Source organism: Geotrypetes seraphini, chromosome 15, assembly GCF_902459505.1.
Source record: "Geotrypetes seraphini chromosome 15, aGeoSer1.1, whole genome shotgun sequence".
Classification (NCBI taxonomy): Eukaryota; Metazoa; Chordata; class Amphibia; order Gymnophiona; family Dermophiidae; genus Geotrypetes; species Geotrypetes seraphini.
Window position 1 is genome coordinate 44,872,388 of NC_047098.1, and position 17,147 is coordinate 44,889,534.

The window sequence follows — 17,147 nt, forward strand, 5'->3', positions numbered from 1 at the left end:
TGATATATTTTAAAAATTTCTATACTGTTTATAACTAAACAGTTGAGTTACATACATAATTTTTTTTTAAATGATCATTACATACAAATAATCCAAAAAAGTCATGTTAAAACATTATTAAAAACTAAAACCATAATAAAAATGATTGTAAACAGTTCATCAGCTTTGCCAAAAAAAGCAATTATTAACTAGAAGAAAGCATCTACAAACAGCTGTGTCCTGAACATACCCTTTACATGGCAATTTCGTATTTGACCTACAAGGGAATTCCATTTTTTGACTCTTGCACAGCAAAAAGTCATTTTGCCAGTCTCAACAAGCCTTGGATTTACATTCGTCTTCAGTAAGGCCAAATTTTCAAAACATAATAATCTGTTTGGTGTGTAACTGGATATTATCAGTTTCCAAAAAAGCTAAAACTGGCACTGCAGTTATAAAATACTGCTGTAAATGAGAATCTAAAACTAAACCAGATGAAGGGAATACATACATAGCATGCAATCCAATACATATATACATCCACCCCAGTGGATTTCTAATTCACTTTGCCTCATTTCCTCTCACCTGCTGTCCATTTCGAATGAATGTCCCAAACCATGTTCGGACTTTTGCATTTGTCCCAAGGAGTAAGCCGCTCACAAAACATACCAGATCACTCACTGCTTCCTCTGGTGACTCATTTTTCGTGTGATCTAGTGTCAAAGCCACACCCAAGCCAGGCAGGTGGCATTCTTCCACCTAGCACAAAGTTACAAAAACACACACACATTCAGCTGCAACTGGGGGTCTGTCACACACAATTTGTTTTTAGCTGCTGTAAATTATGTGGCTGGATCCTTACCACCATGCCTCGAACTTTTAGAGCCTGGGCAGGATTCATCTTACAGAGCTGACGGAGGGCTTCTGTCCTCCGGTGTCCTCCAGCACTCTCTTCATCCTGACGTTCACCATTCTTTATAAGACTTCTGCAAACTGAGCACCAAAGCATTTTACATATTTGGGCCCCCTGAACTGCATCAGCATATTTTGTTAAATATTTAATGCTTTGGCTACAAACACAGCAGCAGGGGGAAAAAACAAAAACAAACAAACAAAATAAACCCACATGCACACAACAACAACAAAAAAATAACCTTGCCAAAAATCCACAAACAACTCCACATTTGAACTTAGCTCTTATTCCACTAAGCTGCTTACTTATAAACCTAGTTTAAAAATGGATTTTCTATATCTGCCAAACACGGGCTGGAGAATTCAAAACAGAAGCTTGAGTTGCATTATCCCTAATAAAGATGCTTTTGGATGCTGAAGGAGGCAATTAAAAAAACCTTTATTTCATGTGCTGCTCTAACATTCTTCTCTTCCTTCCTCATGAATGCTGCTATCAAGAAAGTCAGTTATCAATTTTATTGATATAGGGAGGGCTGGGAGGATGGGATGGGGGGTAATTTAAAGTATTTAAGATTTATGGTTAAGAATGTACAAGTGATTTTGTATATTATAAGATATCATATTGTATGCTTGTTAATTGATGTGAAAATGAATAAAGAATAAAAAAAAAAAAGGAAAGAAAGTCAGTTATCCGTGCTCTATTGTCAATTCCCCAACTCCATTCATTCATGCCTTGTGTATCTGGAACAGATTTCCTTCGCCATATTGCCCTCTGGTCATATTCAAGTCCCTTTATAAACCAATGTTTTGGGGTTTGCTTTTAAATCACTTCTCTATAACAAAGGAATGAACAACAGTTTATGAGGATGTGGTTTTTTCTTGACTATGCTCCATGGCAAAAGGATTACTTTCTTATATGTATCTGTACAGCACTGCATTGATTATGCCCAACAGCATTTTAAAAGTGAAGGCTTTCCATGAGACAGTGTCTATGGGTTCTGTTTTTAAGTTATTAACCTGCAAAATGTTTGATCTATTATTAGGGAGTTAAATCTCTTTTCTATGCCCCAGTCCATTTAAGGTCTTTTCTTAATTTAAAGCTATTTCACCAGCTAATCATACTTATTCCTGAGTCATAGGTTAAAAATAGGGGAGAATATTGCATTAAGCCTATTTGGTTTAATAGGTTTTTTTGTTTGAATTCCATTAACAAGTCTCCATCCTCACTGTATTGTGATCTAATGTAATTAAGTGGTTATTTCTCTATTTGTTTCCGTTTTAATTTAGTATGATTTATTTTATTTAATATGAGATTTGCTCTTTATCAAGATTTTTGTTGAAAGTAGATGCTTGTGTATCTTAAAACGTAATAAATATAAAATTAAAGAAATGAAAATAAGTTATGGTGTTAGTAGTAATACACTTCTCTCCCCAAATCCACAGGTTCAGTATCCATGGATTCAGTTATTCGTGATATTTTTTTTTTTTTTTTTAATAAAGCTGCATTCCGGACCTTCCCTGCCTTCCCCCCAGCATCCCGGACCTTACCTGGTGGTCTAGCGGGCTTTTGGGGCAGGAGCAATCTTCCTATGCTCCTGCCCCGTGCAGATCACTCATAGGAAATGGTGTCGTGTGTTCCCATTGTAGTCTCGAGAGACTACGGGAACTCACAGCAGCCATTCGAAAAGTTATTCGAATTTCCAACATTTGTGGGCCAGCTCTGCCCCTAGCCCCCGCGAATACTGAGGGAGAAGTGTAGTATTAAATGTTTTAGCAAGTACAGAATAACCAGGGGAAAATATTGTGCCTAGAACATCAAGAGGAACAAGTGGGAAACGGCAATCTAATCAACTTTGGGGGCAATGCTTATGTATGTGTGTGTATATATACTTGATTATATAGAACGGAAACGGATTATATATAGGAAATGGAAAATAGGATTAAAGTCTACATAGTCTATATAATCAAGTTTGGGGGCAGTGCTTATGTATGTGTGTATATATATATATATATATATATATATATATTTTAATTATATACACACACATATATATATATATATTATATATATTTTAATTATATACACACACACATATATATATATATATATAATATATATTTTAATTATATACACACACACACACACACACATATATATATATATATATATATATATATATATACACATACATACATACATATACACACTTAAGCATTGCCCTAAACTTGATTATATAGACTATGTAGACTTTAATCCTGTTTTCCGTTTTCTAGAATTTTAGTTTAAAAAAAAAGTCAGTAGTGCACTCACACTTGTGCAGATCTATTTTCTACTGTGATAAACCAAATTATTGCTTATTTTTTTTTGTTGTTTTACAATTAACTGGTTCAGAAACTGTACATCTAAAAGTATCCAAAACCACTTGCCTTCATTAAAACTATCAGGAACGTTGGCCACTAATAGACACAGAAACCAAGCTCCATTTCGAACGTGAAGCAAAGCCTCGGCCACATCGACTATAGGTAACAGTGATGGGAGTTCTGCAAGAAAGGAACAACATGCAAGTAATACCTCATTCTGGTCACTTCAGTTTGATACATTTGTACCCTCAATGGATTCTAACAGGAATGGCAATCACTGGGGTTAACTTACTGTGGCATTCCTTCCAGTGTAACCAAAGCCTATTTTTAAATTTAGATCAGTTTAAAATAGTAAAAACCATAGTAGAGGATGGCGGAAAAAACATTTGATTCATCCAATCTACCCTGCAAGGATACATCCCAACTACAGTTCAGAATGTGAACACCTGCAAAATGTCTCTTTATCAAGGCCCATCTGTATTTCTTTCATGGGAAGGACAACATACAGTTCTCTCTAGTACAGCACCTTTCCTGTGCTTATATTAACAAAGCTTTGTAGTAAACAGCCAGGTATACAAATATGGCGATTACCCAAACATCACCCTCCGCACTACTGTTGGTTGTTTATAATGTCCAAGCAGCACCTTCTTACTGTGGTAGGAAAAAAAAAAAAAAAAAAAAGGCAGCATTCTAGGTCTCACCTATTATATCTGGATAAAATGCAGCACAGAGAAGTAAAATTACTTCCTTAAGATCCCCCCAAATTGTTCAGTTAAGATCCCCCTCCAAAGAGTTCTGAAACCAGAAGTCAAAACCACCCGACGATAAGTTTTTACAGCTTATATCTCACATCTTCCTTACAGAGGGCCAATAAAACCACCTTTGAAAATCTGAAGCTTCAATGAATATGGAAATCTGAACTTCTAATACAAATGCAGTCACTTTAACAAATGATTCTGCTTGTGGATTACTGCACCTGCTTGCAAAATGCAGAGAACATCTGCCGCTTCCTCTAGGTAAACAGGGCTCTCAAAAAGCTCAGACGACTTCAGGAAAAACTCTCCAGTGGAATCAGACACCTACAAGTCAGAGAAAAAATTGGCTAGTTGATTCTTTAGGCAAGAACACTCTACAGAGTTATATAAAAGTTAAATAACTAAGGGCTCCTTTTACAAAGCCATGCTAGTAATTCCCATGTGGCAAATGTGATGAAGTCCATAGGAACTTAATGGTCTTCACTGCATTTGCCATGTGGCAATTGTTAATGTGGCTTTGTAAAAGGAGCCCTTAGTGCCAGATGATTTAAAGGTTTTTTTTTAATATTTTGTGTCCATAAGAAAAATGCTTGACACACTTAATAAATCATTTAACTCTGCTCTTTAGTTGAAGTAGGGAGTAAAAATGATTAGGGGGTACAAATTAAAGAAGGTAAAATGAAATATATGCACAAAAATTCCCTAATAAGAGCACAAAGTAGTACTTAAAAAAAATTTCAGATGAGAACAAAATGCTGAAATAGAAAAAGATGTACCTTATTTATAATTGCTAATAATTCACTAAGAACAAGACGCAATCTGCGAGGGGAATCACTGTGTTCAAACTCCAAGGTCAAGCTGTGTTGAAGCTGCGACACCAAGATGCTTTCTCCACTACCTCCACCAAGCTTGTGTCTAATAGGGAATTAATATTCAAAGCAGGATTTTAAAAATATCATAAAAGTAGCAGCAAAATGCACTTAGCAAAAGGCAATTAATATGACTATCACCACCAACTCCATTTCTCAATTCAGTTATAACAAATATCTTTTGCTTAGATGTTGTTCTTTAGATTTCAACTTTGAACTAGAGAATGACATGGGGACAAATTTTTCCCTGTCCCTGCAGGAACACAATTTCTCTGTCCTGTTCTTACGAGTTTTGTCGCTGTCTCTGACCCATTTCTGTAAGCTCTGCCTTAACTACACAAGCCTCAATCACTTATGTTTTTAAAGTGTTTGAGGCTTGTGCAGATGAGGAAAGAGCTTGCAGGAATGGAGCAGGGACAAGAAAAAGAATTCACCAGGATGGGAAAATGAGTTCCCGTGGGGACGGGGAAAAATTTGTCCCTGTGTCATTCTCTAAATGACAGTGACAAAGCTAGACCCCGTCAGCTCTGTCCCCATCCCTGCGGCCTCCATCCTCATGAGTTCTGTCCTTATTTGCACAAGCCTCGAACACTTATGATTTTATATTTAAATCTTTTTATTAAAGTATGCAAAAGGACAATATTCTGTACAGCTGTTTAAAAATCGCAAATACAGTACAGCCTTTCATTTTGATCTGGTTTTGGTACAACCTTCTCAAAGATTCAGTTGTCTATGTTATTACATCATCTAAGAAGGTAAGTGGATTGTCTTTCAGATATAGGTGTAGAAGAGAACCTAAACTGTGTAGTGGATAAACAGGAAAATATGTCTATTAAATGTTGGAAATGTGCCTTGATGCCAGGAACAATACATGAATCTATTGCAGTAATAGTAAGATGCTTAATCAGCTGGGCACATGATGGAAGGATTTTGCAGTTGGTAGACGTTTGATCAGCTGGCTGCTTGACAAAGGATTGTAAGACAGTACTTATTGCTCATCGCAACCTGTTAATTTCATTGTTAAATTTCTTCTTTAAAATTTTTAAGACAAGACACAAATGTCATTTAACAGTAGTTCATTTAAATCCAAAAGCAGTTTCGGCAGTTTTTTTAAATCATTGAATTTAGCTGCCAATAAAAAAAAAAAAAAGGCAGCATTCTAGGTTTCACCTATTACATCAGGATAAAATGCAGCACAGAGAAGTAAAATTACTTCCTTAAGATCCCTCCCCCCCAAAAAAAAATTTATTCAGTTGCAGAGTGCCCAAAGAGTTCTGAAGCCATAAGTCATCAACAACTGACAATAAGCTTTTACAGCCAATAGCACATCATATTCCTTACAGAGGGCAAATAAACCACTTACGAGTGCTCTCCCTTTGAAAATCTGAAGCTTCAATGAATATTGAAATCTGAACTACTAATACAAATGCAGTTACTTTAACAAATGATTCTGCTTGTGGATTATTGCACCTGCTTGCAAAATGCAGAGAGCATCTGCCGTTTCCTCCAGGTAAACAGGGCTCTCTAAGATGTGTTAAATTTTTACATACCGATACTAGTCTAAAGTTTTTCGAGACTGATATGGAGACAAAGTTTGTCCCTGTCCCCGCAGGCTCTCTCCCCATCTCCATGTCATTCTCTACTTTGAGCATAACAAAATAAAGACTGGTCATTTCACATGCTGGCTGCTTGACAAAGAATTGTAAGACACAGTACTTGGTGCTCATAGCAACCTGTTAATTTCACCTTTAAATTTTTAAGATTTTGCCTGGCAGTTTGCACTACAGAAACAAAACATTTTCTTTTAAAGCCAAGTAATGCTTTTTCCCATCAATCGCTAGTTACTGTACTTGCACTCAGTGCATCTCCATTAGTAAAAACTTAGAATCTAACATACTAATGGGGTTTCTATGGAAAAAAAATCCTTAGGACTAGATTTGCTAAGATACGTAGTCATACACTAAAATGAGGTAATGAGCATTTTTCCTAGCAGGCACTGTATTATATAATGGGACCCATAACACATAAAATAACATGCATTAACAGGATTAGTGCATGCCAACATGGTAGTATACTTTAGTAAATCTAGCATTTGTCACTTATTTTGAAAACTATGAAGGTAATTCCACAAGAGAGGAGGGCTAGATTTCAGCACTAGGATGTGCACCCTACCCACATGTATGCCCATCTGCAAAGTACACACCAACGTATCTTGGCATATGCACATGTAAATGATCATTTTTTAGTTATGTATCCACGTATGCACAAGTGATTAGAAAACTGGCATTTACACATGCTCTTGGCCCCTAAAACTAGACAGCTCCTTAGATGATCACTTCCAAATCCTGATGGGTTGGTACACAAACAAAAAAAAACCTCTTTAGACTGCAATAACAATACTTGCTAATCAAGTATATTCCACTTTTATTTAATATTTTAAATGGGGAATCTCAGAAGCTGTAGTGGCAACAAAATGGTCTCACATTGCGCAGTGCCATTCAAGACAGGCTCAACTGTAAGAAACAAATTGTAATGTACTGCCAGGCAACAGAATTTATCTGAAAACATCGAACCAGCTGCAAATTCAACAAAATAACTATTTAAAATAATAAACTGTCTACCAAGAACCCCACAACAGAACCAGCCCTCCCAGTCACAACTAACTCGCAATGATTTTACCATATTGTGTATTGTTTGTTTATTATTCATCTTATACAAAGCGAAGCACAAATGAACAGACATAATAAAATCATTACAAACATAAAACTATACAGAATACAATTTAAAAGATATAAAACACAGGACAGTTGACAACAGTCATCGACAGTATTCACAACTGTCCTCCCCGCAACCACAACACAGCCACCCATCCTTCAGCCATATTTCATTTTACAAAACAGATGGCGTTTTAGCAGTCTTATAAATGTCATTTGATTCCTCTGCTGCTATATATATTGCGGAAGCCTGTTCCATTCCTCTGGATCAACGCAGGAAAACACTCCCATAATACTTGAAGTCCCATAATAAGATTATATTGAAGTCTTAGTTCCTTTCTGGTTGGGCTCTTCAAATCCCAATGAACGCAACTTGGGAAACTCAATATGATATGAAAGACAATCAATTAAATCTGTGGGGACCAATCTATGTAATCTTTGATAAACTACCAACACCACCTTATACCCGATTCTAAACTCCATCTTGAGTCAATATAGTTTGATGTAGTACTCGGATACATGTTCACCCTTTATTAATCTAAACAATGTTCTGATTGAATTTTGTACCACCTGCATTGCATGCACAACAATAGAGGTTGCACCAAGCAAAACAATGTTACAATAATTGAGACTAGACATCACAATCATCTGGAGAACATGTCTGTAATCATCCCAGGAAAGGTAGGCGCAAAGATTAACCTCCCAGTCACAACTAACTAGCAATGATTTTACCACTGGAGCGCCCCCAGGGTGGGTTCGGTTCCACTGCTGTCCTGCCTTCACTTTGCCATCTAATTGCAAAAGCCACCCTGCACTGAAAAGGCAGGGAGAGCGCAGCCCGGACCGGGATCACGCAAGGAAGGAGCCGGGAGCACGCCACAGGGGGAATCAGCAGTGGCTCAATAGTACTCTTTGCTCTAAAGATCTGGAGCATGCTGTCATTTCTCATAGCGAAGTGAAACTGGGCAGAGAATGCAGGAGGGAGGAGGCTGCTGGACTGCGCGATCCATGACTGCGCGTGTTCCCTCACAGTAGGAAGGAGGGAGTGAAAGGGAAAAAGATGCTGGGCCAAGGGGATGAAGTAAGAGGGAGACAAATATTGAATCCACAGTATATAAAATACTGAAAATCAGTCAATGCTCCTGGCCTGAAAACAAGCTCCATGAGGCCCAAAGGCCCAAACCCAAAAATCTGAGAAAAATGAAAACTTTTCAAGCCACAAGAGACATTGTAGAAAAACAAAACAATTATAAATAAAATAAGAAAATAGAAAATAGAAAAATGGGGTGAACTTGGAGGAACTCTAAACAAAAGTAGCTTTTAGCTTTACGGAAAACTGAAAACCAATCATCCCCCGAGCTGACTTCAGGCAAGAAGGCACTGGCGCAGCGCGGTACAGGTAGTCTTTGAGACTTTGAAAATTCTTAAAGTGACAGTACACATTTTGCACTGTCTGTACCGGGCTCCATGGATGACATCACCCAAACGTGAGAATATGCTGCCTTCTTGTCCTAGGATAAACATGAAAGAGAGTATGTGTAATTTTCAAAGTCTCTTTCTGTAGGTAGAATACTGTTTCAAACATGGCAATGGCTTTGAAAACCGCTCTTCTAAACAATAGGTTGATAAATGTATCTTTATGGTAACCCACTTGTATCCCTTACACTGACAAAATGCACCTTGATAGTAAACCACTTGTATTGTAACCCACTTGCATCCCATGTACTGACAAAATATATCTTTACTGTAACCCACTTGTATCCCATGTACTGACAAAATATATCTTTACTGTAACCCACTTGTATCCCATGTACTGACTAAACGTATCTTTATTGTAAACCGATTCTATCCCATGTACTGTCAAATGTATCTTTATTGTAAACCGCTTCGAACTTCATGGTATAGCGGTATATAAGAAATAATTATTATTATACATTGGTTTGCCTCAATTATATTAACATTCCTAAAACAGTTACCGTATTTCCATAGTGAATACCAATTGATAGATACCTAAGTTGTTGTTCTTTATTAGCATCCTGTTCTAAAGCATGAAAATCCACAGATAGTAAAGCTACAATGGAGTTGACAGCTTCTACTCCAGAAAGGAGACGGAGAATCAGTTTCTTATCCTGTGCCCAGGTCTGGCTTTGGTCAGCTGGAGCACACAATGCCATCCGGACCAAGCAGGGGAGCAGAAGCCTGAGCTCAGGGTCACTGAGAGCTGCCAGTCGTACCACATCTACCTTCTGCATGGCTTCAAAGGCATAGGAACTTACAAACTGCAGAAAGGCACACTCTGCCATGTTCACCCCTGTTTAAAACACAAAACACATATATAGACAAGTTTACTATCTATCTCCATAATAGCTCTTCTTATATTGGGCACTCAAAGCATATAACTGCCTTATCCAGTGAGGAAAGTTTGTTTGTTTTTTTGAGAACCAGATCACTGTGTCGATGACCTTATAAGCAGAAAATGGAAAGGAAAAAAAAGTCAGAATTATGAAAAAAAGTCATGCAAAACCAAAATTATTCAAAATATTTCACAAAAAAAACCCAACACATAATAGCTTTCAAAAGAGATATGGGCTAACGCACTACTGAAAAAATTTAAAAAAATAAAATAAAATAAAATAAAAATAAATAAATAAATAAATATATATATATATATATATATATATATACACACATACAAACAAGTGGGTCAAAGTATATATATATATATATATATATATATATATATATATATATATATATATACATATATACACACACATATACATATATACATATCCTATATAATAAAAAGCTAGCCACGCATGCGCACTTACCTGCGTGCTTCCATGATCCCTGATCTGTGATCAGTAGGTCCTTGGCCAGCAGGAGTGCGGATGGCGGCTAGACAATCGGGAAAGCGGAGAAACAGCACAGCCGGCGACTCCCCCCTCCCGCCCTCACTCAGCGCCAAAACCACCACCTCCTTCTCGCTGGCTCACCCGCGATTAAATTGAGAAAAGCGCTGCACCGCGCTAACGCTGGCCTCGTCGTCTTCTGTCCACTGCGGCCCGCCCTCTCTGACTACTTCCTGTTTCCGCTAGGGTTGGCCGCAGTAGATAGAAGACACCGAAGCCAGCGGTAGCACGGTGCAGCGCTTTTCTCAGAATTTAAACGCGGCGGCTGGGAAGGGGGCGGCGGGAAATGTTGCTGCTATACAGGCAAGTGTGTGTGTGGGAAATGCTACTTGGGGGGAGGGGGAGGGGAGTATCAGACTTTAAACATGTGTGCCACTTTCACAGAGAGCTAAAGGCACTTCCAGAGCAGGTACAGGGACACTGAACAGCCAACGTGTAGGAGAGGTGAAAAGCACAGTTACTTACCGTAACAGTTGTTATCCAGGGACAGCAGGCAGATATTCCCACACATGGGTGACGTCACCGACGGAGCCCCGCAGCGGACAGCCTCGAAAGCAAACTTGCTTGAAGATCTCGATCTTTCGAGTGCTGCAGCGCGCATGTGCGCGTGCCTTCCCGCCCGAACTAGGGGGCGCATCTCCTGTGAGGATCCTCAGTTCAGATACCTAGCTAAGAAGCCAACCAGGGGAGGTGGGAGGGTTGTGGGAATATCTGCCTGCTGTCCCTGGATAACAACTGTTACGGTAAGTAACTGTGCTTTATCCCAGGACAAGCAGGCAGCATATTCCCACACATGGGTGACCTCCAAGCTAAGTAAAAAGGGATGGAGGGAAGTTGGCAATTTACGAAAAAAGATTTTGCAAAACAGATTGACCGAAATGGCCATCCCTCCTGGATAAAGAATCCAGACAGTAATGAGAGGTAAAAGTATGAACCGAGGACCAAGTGGCAGCCTTACAGATTTCCTCAATAGGTGTTGATCGGAGGAAAGCTACAGATGCTGCCATAGCTCTAACTTTGTGGTCCGTCACTCGACCTTGCAGAGGAAGACCAGCCTGAGTATAGCAGAAAGAAATGCAAGTAACCATCCAGTTGGAGATGGTGCGTTTCGAGATAGGACGACCCAACCTGTTCGGGTCAAAGGAGATGAAAAGTTGAGAAGATGTCCTGTGAAGTTAAGTGCGTTGGAGGTAGAAAGCTAAGGCACGTTTATAGTCCAAGGTATGAAGAGCCGCTTTTCCAGGATGAGAGTGAGGCTTTGGAAAAAACACAGGTAGAACAATAGACTGATTGATGTGAAATTCTGAAACAACTTTAGGTAAGAATTTAGGATGAGTACGGAGGACCACCTTGTCATGGTGAAAAACTGTGAAGGGTGGATCTGCAACCAAAGCTTGTAACTCACTGACTCTTCGAGCAGATGTGAGGGCGATGAGGAACACAGCTTTCCAAGTGAGATATTTGAGGTGAGCTTTGTCAAGTGGTTCAAAAGGAGGTTTCATCAGTTGAGCCAGAACAACATTGAGATCCCAAACCACTGGAGGTGGTTTAAGTGGTGGATGAAGATTAAGAAGTCCTTTCATGAAGCGAGAAACCATAGGATGTGCAGAAAGAGGTTTCCCATCTAGAGGCTGATGAAAAGCAGCTATAGCACTAAGATGGACTCGAATAGATGTAGTTTGAAGTCCAGAATGTGACAAATGAAGTAAGTAGTCCAGAACGGATGTCAAGGAGGAAGATCTGGGTGGTAAGTGACATGTAGAACACCAAGCAGAGAATCTAGTCCACTTCTGGCCATAACATTGTCTAGTTGATGGCTTCCTGGAAGCAAGTAAGATATCCTGAACAGATGGAGAAAATTGAGAAAAGTCTGTTATGCAGAAAGGTACCAAGCTGTTAAATGTAGAGACTGCAGATTGGGATGAAGCAAGGATCCGTGACGGCGTGAGTAGAGAGGGAAATACTGGTAGAAGAAGAGGCTCCCTGGCGCTGAGTTGAAGTAGAAGGGAGAACCAAGGTTGTCTGGGCCACCAAGGAGCTATCAGAATCATGGTGGCATGTTCTGACTTCAGTTTGACTAGAGTCTTGAGAATCAGAGGAAACGGAGGAAAAGCATAAAGGAACTGATTCCTCCAGTCCAGTAGAAACGCATCCGCTTCGAGACGTTGAGGGGCATAGATGCGAGAGCAAAATTGAGGCAGTTTGAAGTTGAGAGGTGACGCAAACAGATCTATCTGCGGCATTCCCCAACGGGCAAAGATTTGGCGAAGAGTTGGAGAATTGAGTGTCCATTCGTGAGGCTGTAGAAGACGACTCAATTTGTCCGCCAAATAATTGTGTTGACCCTGAATATAAACAGCTCTGAGATAGATGTTGTGAAGAATTGCCCAATGCCACAATTTCAGAGCTTCTTGACAGAGGGAGTGAGATCCCGTCCCTCCCTGTTTGTTGACATAATACATGGCTACTTGGTTGTCTGTACGTACAAGAATCACCATGTCGTGAAGGAGATGTTGAAAGGCTTTGAGAGCATAGAGTATCGCTCTGAGTTCCAACAGATTGATATGACACAGACGGTCTGCTGAAGTCCATAGACCTTGAGTGCGGAGACCGTCCACATGAGCTCCCCAAGCGTACGTTGATGAATCGGTTGTGAGGACTTTCTGATAAGGAAGAGGGTGGAACAGCAAGCCTCTTGAAAGATTCAAAGAGAGCATCCACCAACAGAGAGACTTCCGCAATGAAGGAGTTATGGAAATCAGTCGAGACGGTGGATCCACGGTTTGCTGCCATTGAGATGCCAGTGTCCATTGAGGAATACGAAGGTGAAGTCTGGCAAAAGGAATCACATGAACCGTAGAAGCCATGTGACCGAGCAGAACCATCATCTTTCGTGCTGGAACGGATGGAAGGTGGAAGACTTGATGAGAAATCTGAAGAAGTGCATCCTGATGTGGTTGTGGAAGGTAGGCTCTCAGATTGATAGTGTCCAGAGTTGCTCCTATGAACTGGAGAGACTGAGAGGGAGTCAACTGAGATTTGGGAAAGTTGATGTGAAACCCCAAACTTTGAAGAAAAAGAATAGTCTGTTGGGTCGCTGCAATAACCTCTGAAAAAGAGGGAGCTTTGATGAGCCAGTCGTTGAGGTATGGAAATACTTGGAGACCCTGGTTGCGAAGAGCTGCAGCTACCACCACTAGACATTTTGTGAAAACTCTGGGAGAAGAAGCCAACCCGAAGGGGAGAACTCGGTACTGCAGATGAAGGCTTCCTACTTGAAATCTGAGGTACTTGCGAAATGCTGGATGAATAGGGATATGAATATACGCCTCTTTGAGATCGAGGGAACACATCCAATCCCCTTGGTCCATTAAGGAATATAAAGTCGGCAGAGTGAGCATTCGAAATTTCTCTTTGACTAGGTATTTGTTGAGAGCTCTGAGATCCAGGATAGGTCGCAAATCCCCTGTCTTCTTGGGAACTAGAAAATAACGGGAGTAGAATCCCAAGTTCCTTTGTGGAAGAGGAACTTCCTCCACAGCTCGCAGACGAAGAAGAGCCCGAGCTTCTTGAAGCAGAAGGGGAAGGTGCGACTGATTGGAAGGACACTCTCTTGGATGGCGATCTGGAGGCACCTGAAGGAACCGAAGAGAGTATCCCTCTTGTAGGATGGTAAGCACCCAGAGATCTGATGTAATGAGCTTCCACTGGTGATAAAAGTGGGAAAGGCGACCCCCTATGGGGAGGAGAGAATTTGGAAACAGAGAAATTGGAATGCTCAGGCTGAGACTGTCAAAAAGACTGAGCTGGTTTGGTGGCAGCGGGAGTCTGAGACTTTTGCTGGTGCTGTTGTTGCGGAGGACAACGAGGAGGAGGCCTGGAAAAAGCAGGGGTCGTTTTCTGAGGATAACGACGTGGAGTTTGTTTAAAACCTCTAGTCGGTGTAGGTTTAGGTTTTGGTCTGATGAGGGAAGCAAAAGAGCGTTCATGTTCTGAAAGACGCTTAGTAGCTGCTTCAATAGAATCATCAAACAATTCGTTCCCCTGACAAGGAAGATTCGCCAATCGATCTTGAAGTTCTGGTATAAACGGCGACCAAAGTTATCCATGGTACGACCTTCTCTGCCGGGAGGAACGGAAGCGTAGATTTTAGAAGGATGTGCTTTCTTCAAAGATGATTCCACTACCAGGGACTGATGAGAAAGTTGAGATTTTTCATAACCTTTACATGGAACTGTTCGATAACGGGATTCCAATTTAGATGGAATGGCAGTGATGGAATAAGGAGTCTCCATGTTACGAACAAAGGTTTGTTTGAGAACAGGAGTCATTGGTAAACGTAAGGACTCCTTAGGTGGTTGAGGAAGCTCCATATCTGCTAAATATTCAGGAGTGTATTTTGAATCTGAATGGAGATCTAGTTTGAGAGCTTGTCCCATATCAAATATAAATTTGGCAAATGAAATGGATTTGGAATCAGATGCTTCCTCAGGAGAGACACTTCGAGATTTAGGAAGTGCTGAGTAGGAAGGAGAAGCCTCTCTGGAATATGGTGAGAGTGGTTCTGATTCAAGACGTAGAGTTACAGAAGAAGCTGTACTGTGTGGTGGAGTAAGAGAATGTTTTCTCTTAAGACTCCTGGAGGGAGAAATACCAGGTGTACGTGGTACCGAATGGGTCGAAGTCTGAGGAGAAGTGTCTCGACGAGTGGTCTTCGACGGTGGAGTCTTCGGTCGAGAAGGACTTCGAGTCGATGCTCGGTGGTGTCGAGATCCGTGCTTCGATTTTGAAGAACGAGGCAGCGAAGTCTCAGTGTCAAAAGCAGAAGACTCCCTTCGAAGCTTGGAAGCAAGGTGTTTCAAATGCTTCGAGTGATGCTTCGGAGGAGGTGAGTCCTGAGAAGAATCCGAAGAAGGTGTTCTCTTCAGAGTCCGGGATCGGCCTCGAGACACTGGAAGCTGTGGTTGGGTGACAGGCTGATCCACCCGAGGCAAGGTCGAGGACGGAACCAATTGAGCCACCAATGAGGAAATCTGAGTGGTCAAGATAGACTTTAGCATGTCCTCCAGCATCGGCACCGAGACAGAAGGTTCTGGCCTCGTAGGTGCAGCAGTACGCTCCGAAGAGGGTGACCTCGAAGGTGAGTATTCCCTTATCTTGGAGGTACGCTTGGAAGATGGACGTGAAGAGGACTCTGGTGGCTTCTTAGGTACGGCACCTGAAATAGAACCAGGAGACTTACCCCCTTACCGATGTCACTGTCTTCGAGGGCACTGAAGGAGGCAAGGTCGAGGCTTTCGAAACCGAGGCTCCAGCCGGAACCAGGGTCGAAGCCTTCGAGACCGTGGATGTCGATGGTGTCAGAGTCGAAGCCTTCGAGACCAGGGCAGCCGCCGCGGTCGAGGCTGGATCCGAAGATTGCTCCATGTCTCCAAAAAGTTGAAAAAATTGGGCGCACCGGCGTCAAAAGGCCCGTGGAGTTAGAGTGAAGCAACGATGACAATCTTCTGGGAATTGGGTCGGACCCAGGCACTGAAGACAGCGGCAGTGGGGATCGGTGACCGAAATCACACGATTGCACTGATGACAACGTTTAAACCCGGTAAGGGGCCGTGACATAGAAAAAATAAAGTCCGTGTCGAACGGAAGGAGCAATTGGGCCTAGGCCCAAGGCTCACCGGCCGGACAAGAAAGAAAAGAAACAAAATTTTTTTTTTTTTTTTTGTAAAAAGAAAAAAGAAAAGGAGAAATAGAAAAACACAGCGACCGAACTAATTGGAAAAAAAGAAACAGCCGCGGTGAAGAGAAGGCAAATTGCTGCAGAGATGAAGAAAAACGTGTCTTCTTGTCTCCGCGGAATTAAACAAACTGAGGATCCTCACAGGAGATGCGCCCCCTAGTTCGGGCGGGAAGGCACGCGCGCATGCGCGCTGCAGCACTCGAAAGATCGAGATCTTCAAGCAAGTTTGCTTTCGAGGCTGTTTGCTGCGGGGCTCCGTCGGTGACGTCACCCATGTGTGGGAATATGCTGCCTGCTTGTCCTGGGATAAAGACGCAATTTTAAACTGGGGAATGGAGGGTTTTTGGGGTTTTCACTTTATCTTTCCTGCAAACTTAAAATGTTAACTATAGCTATAAGAATTGTAAACAGCAGGGGGGCGCCAAACCCTGGCTGGGGAAGCGGGGTAGGGCCTCCTGCTCTTCAAATAGAGGCCAGCGGTACTAGACGCGCTTTGACCGTACCTAGGGGGCGCCCTGGAGTGCTAGGTTTATATGTGTTTCTTTTACTGGTTCTTACATTATAGCCCCACCACCAAAGTACAGTTTGAAAATTGTAACAAAATGGCACTGCAGACATCAGCACCTGAAATTTGCAGACCTGCCAAGGGTGCCAGAGAGAGAACCAAAAAGAAAGAAGGACAGACAGCAGGAGGGAGAAAGAAAGGAAGAGAGAGACAGGGGCAGGGAGAGACACAGAAAGTAAGACAGACAGACATATATTCTAGCACCCGTTAATGTAACGGGCTTAAACACTAGTGTGTGTGTATATATATATATATATATATGTGTATGTATATATATATATATATATATATATATATATATATATATATATATATACACATACACATACACACACACAGG

At 41.1% G+C, this 17,147-nt stretch overlaps 1 protein-coding gene across 5 annotated transcripts in view; it reads right to left on the reverse strand.

Annotated features, from left to right (window-relative positions):
• The window catches only part of INTS2 (integrator complex subunit 2), a 136,130-nt gene that overhangs the window by 110,432 nt on the left and 8,551 nt on the right, over nt 1-17,147 (reverse strand). For all 5 annotated transcript variants that reach the window (XM_033922796.1, XM_033922793.1, XM_033922795.1 and 2 more), the window contains exons 2-7: nt 9,601-9,901; nt 4,784-4,922; nt 4,229-4,331; nt 3,319-3,432; nt 842-972; nt 565-738 (exon numbers count right to left, since the gene is read on the reverse strand). In XM_033922796.1, the coding sequence (XP_033778687.1) occupies nt 565-738; nt 842-972; nt 3,319-3,432; nt 4,229-4,331; nt 4,784-4,922; nt 9,601-9,893 (954 nt within the window). In that variant the 5' untranslated portion in view covers nt 9,894-9,901. The remainder of the gene's footprint in view (nt 1-564; nt 739-841; nt 973-3,318; nt 3,433-4,228; nt 4,332-4,783; nt 4,923-9,600; nt 9,902-17,147) is intronic.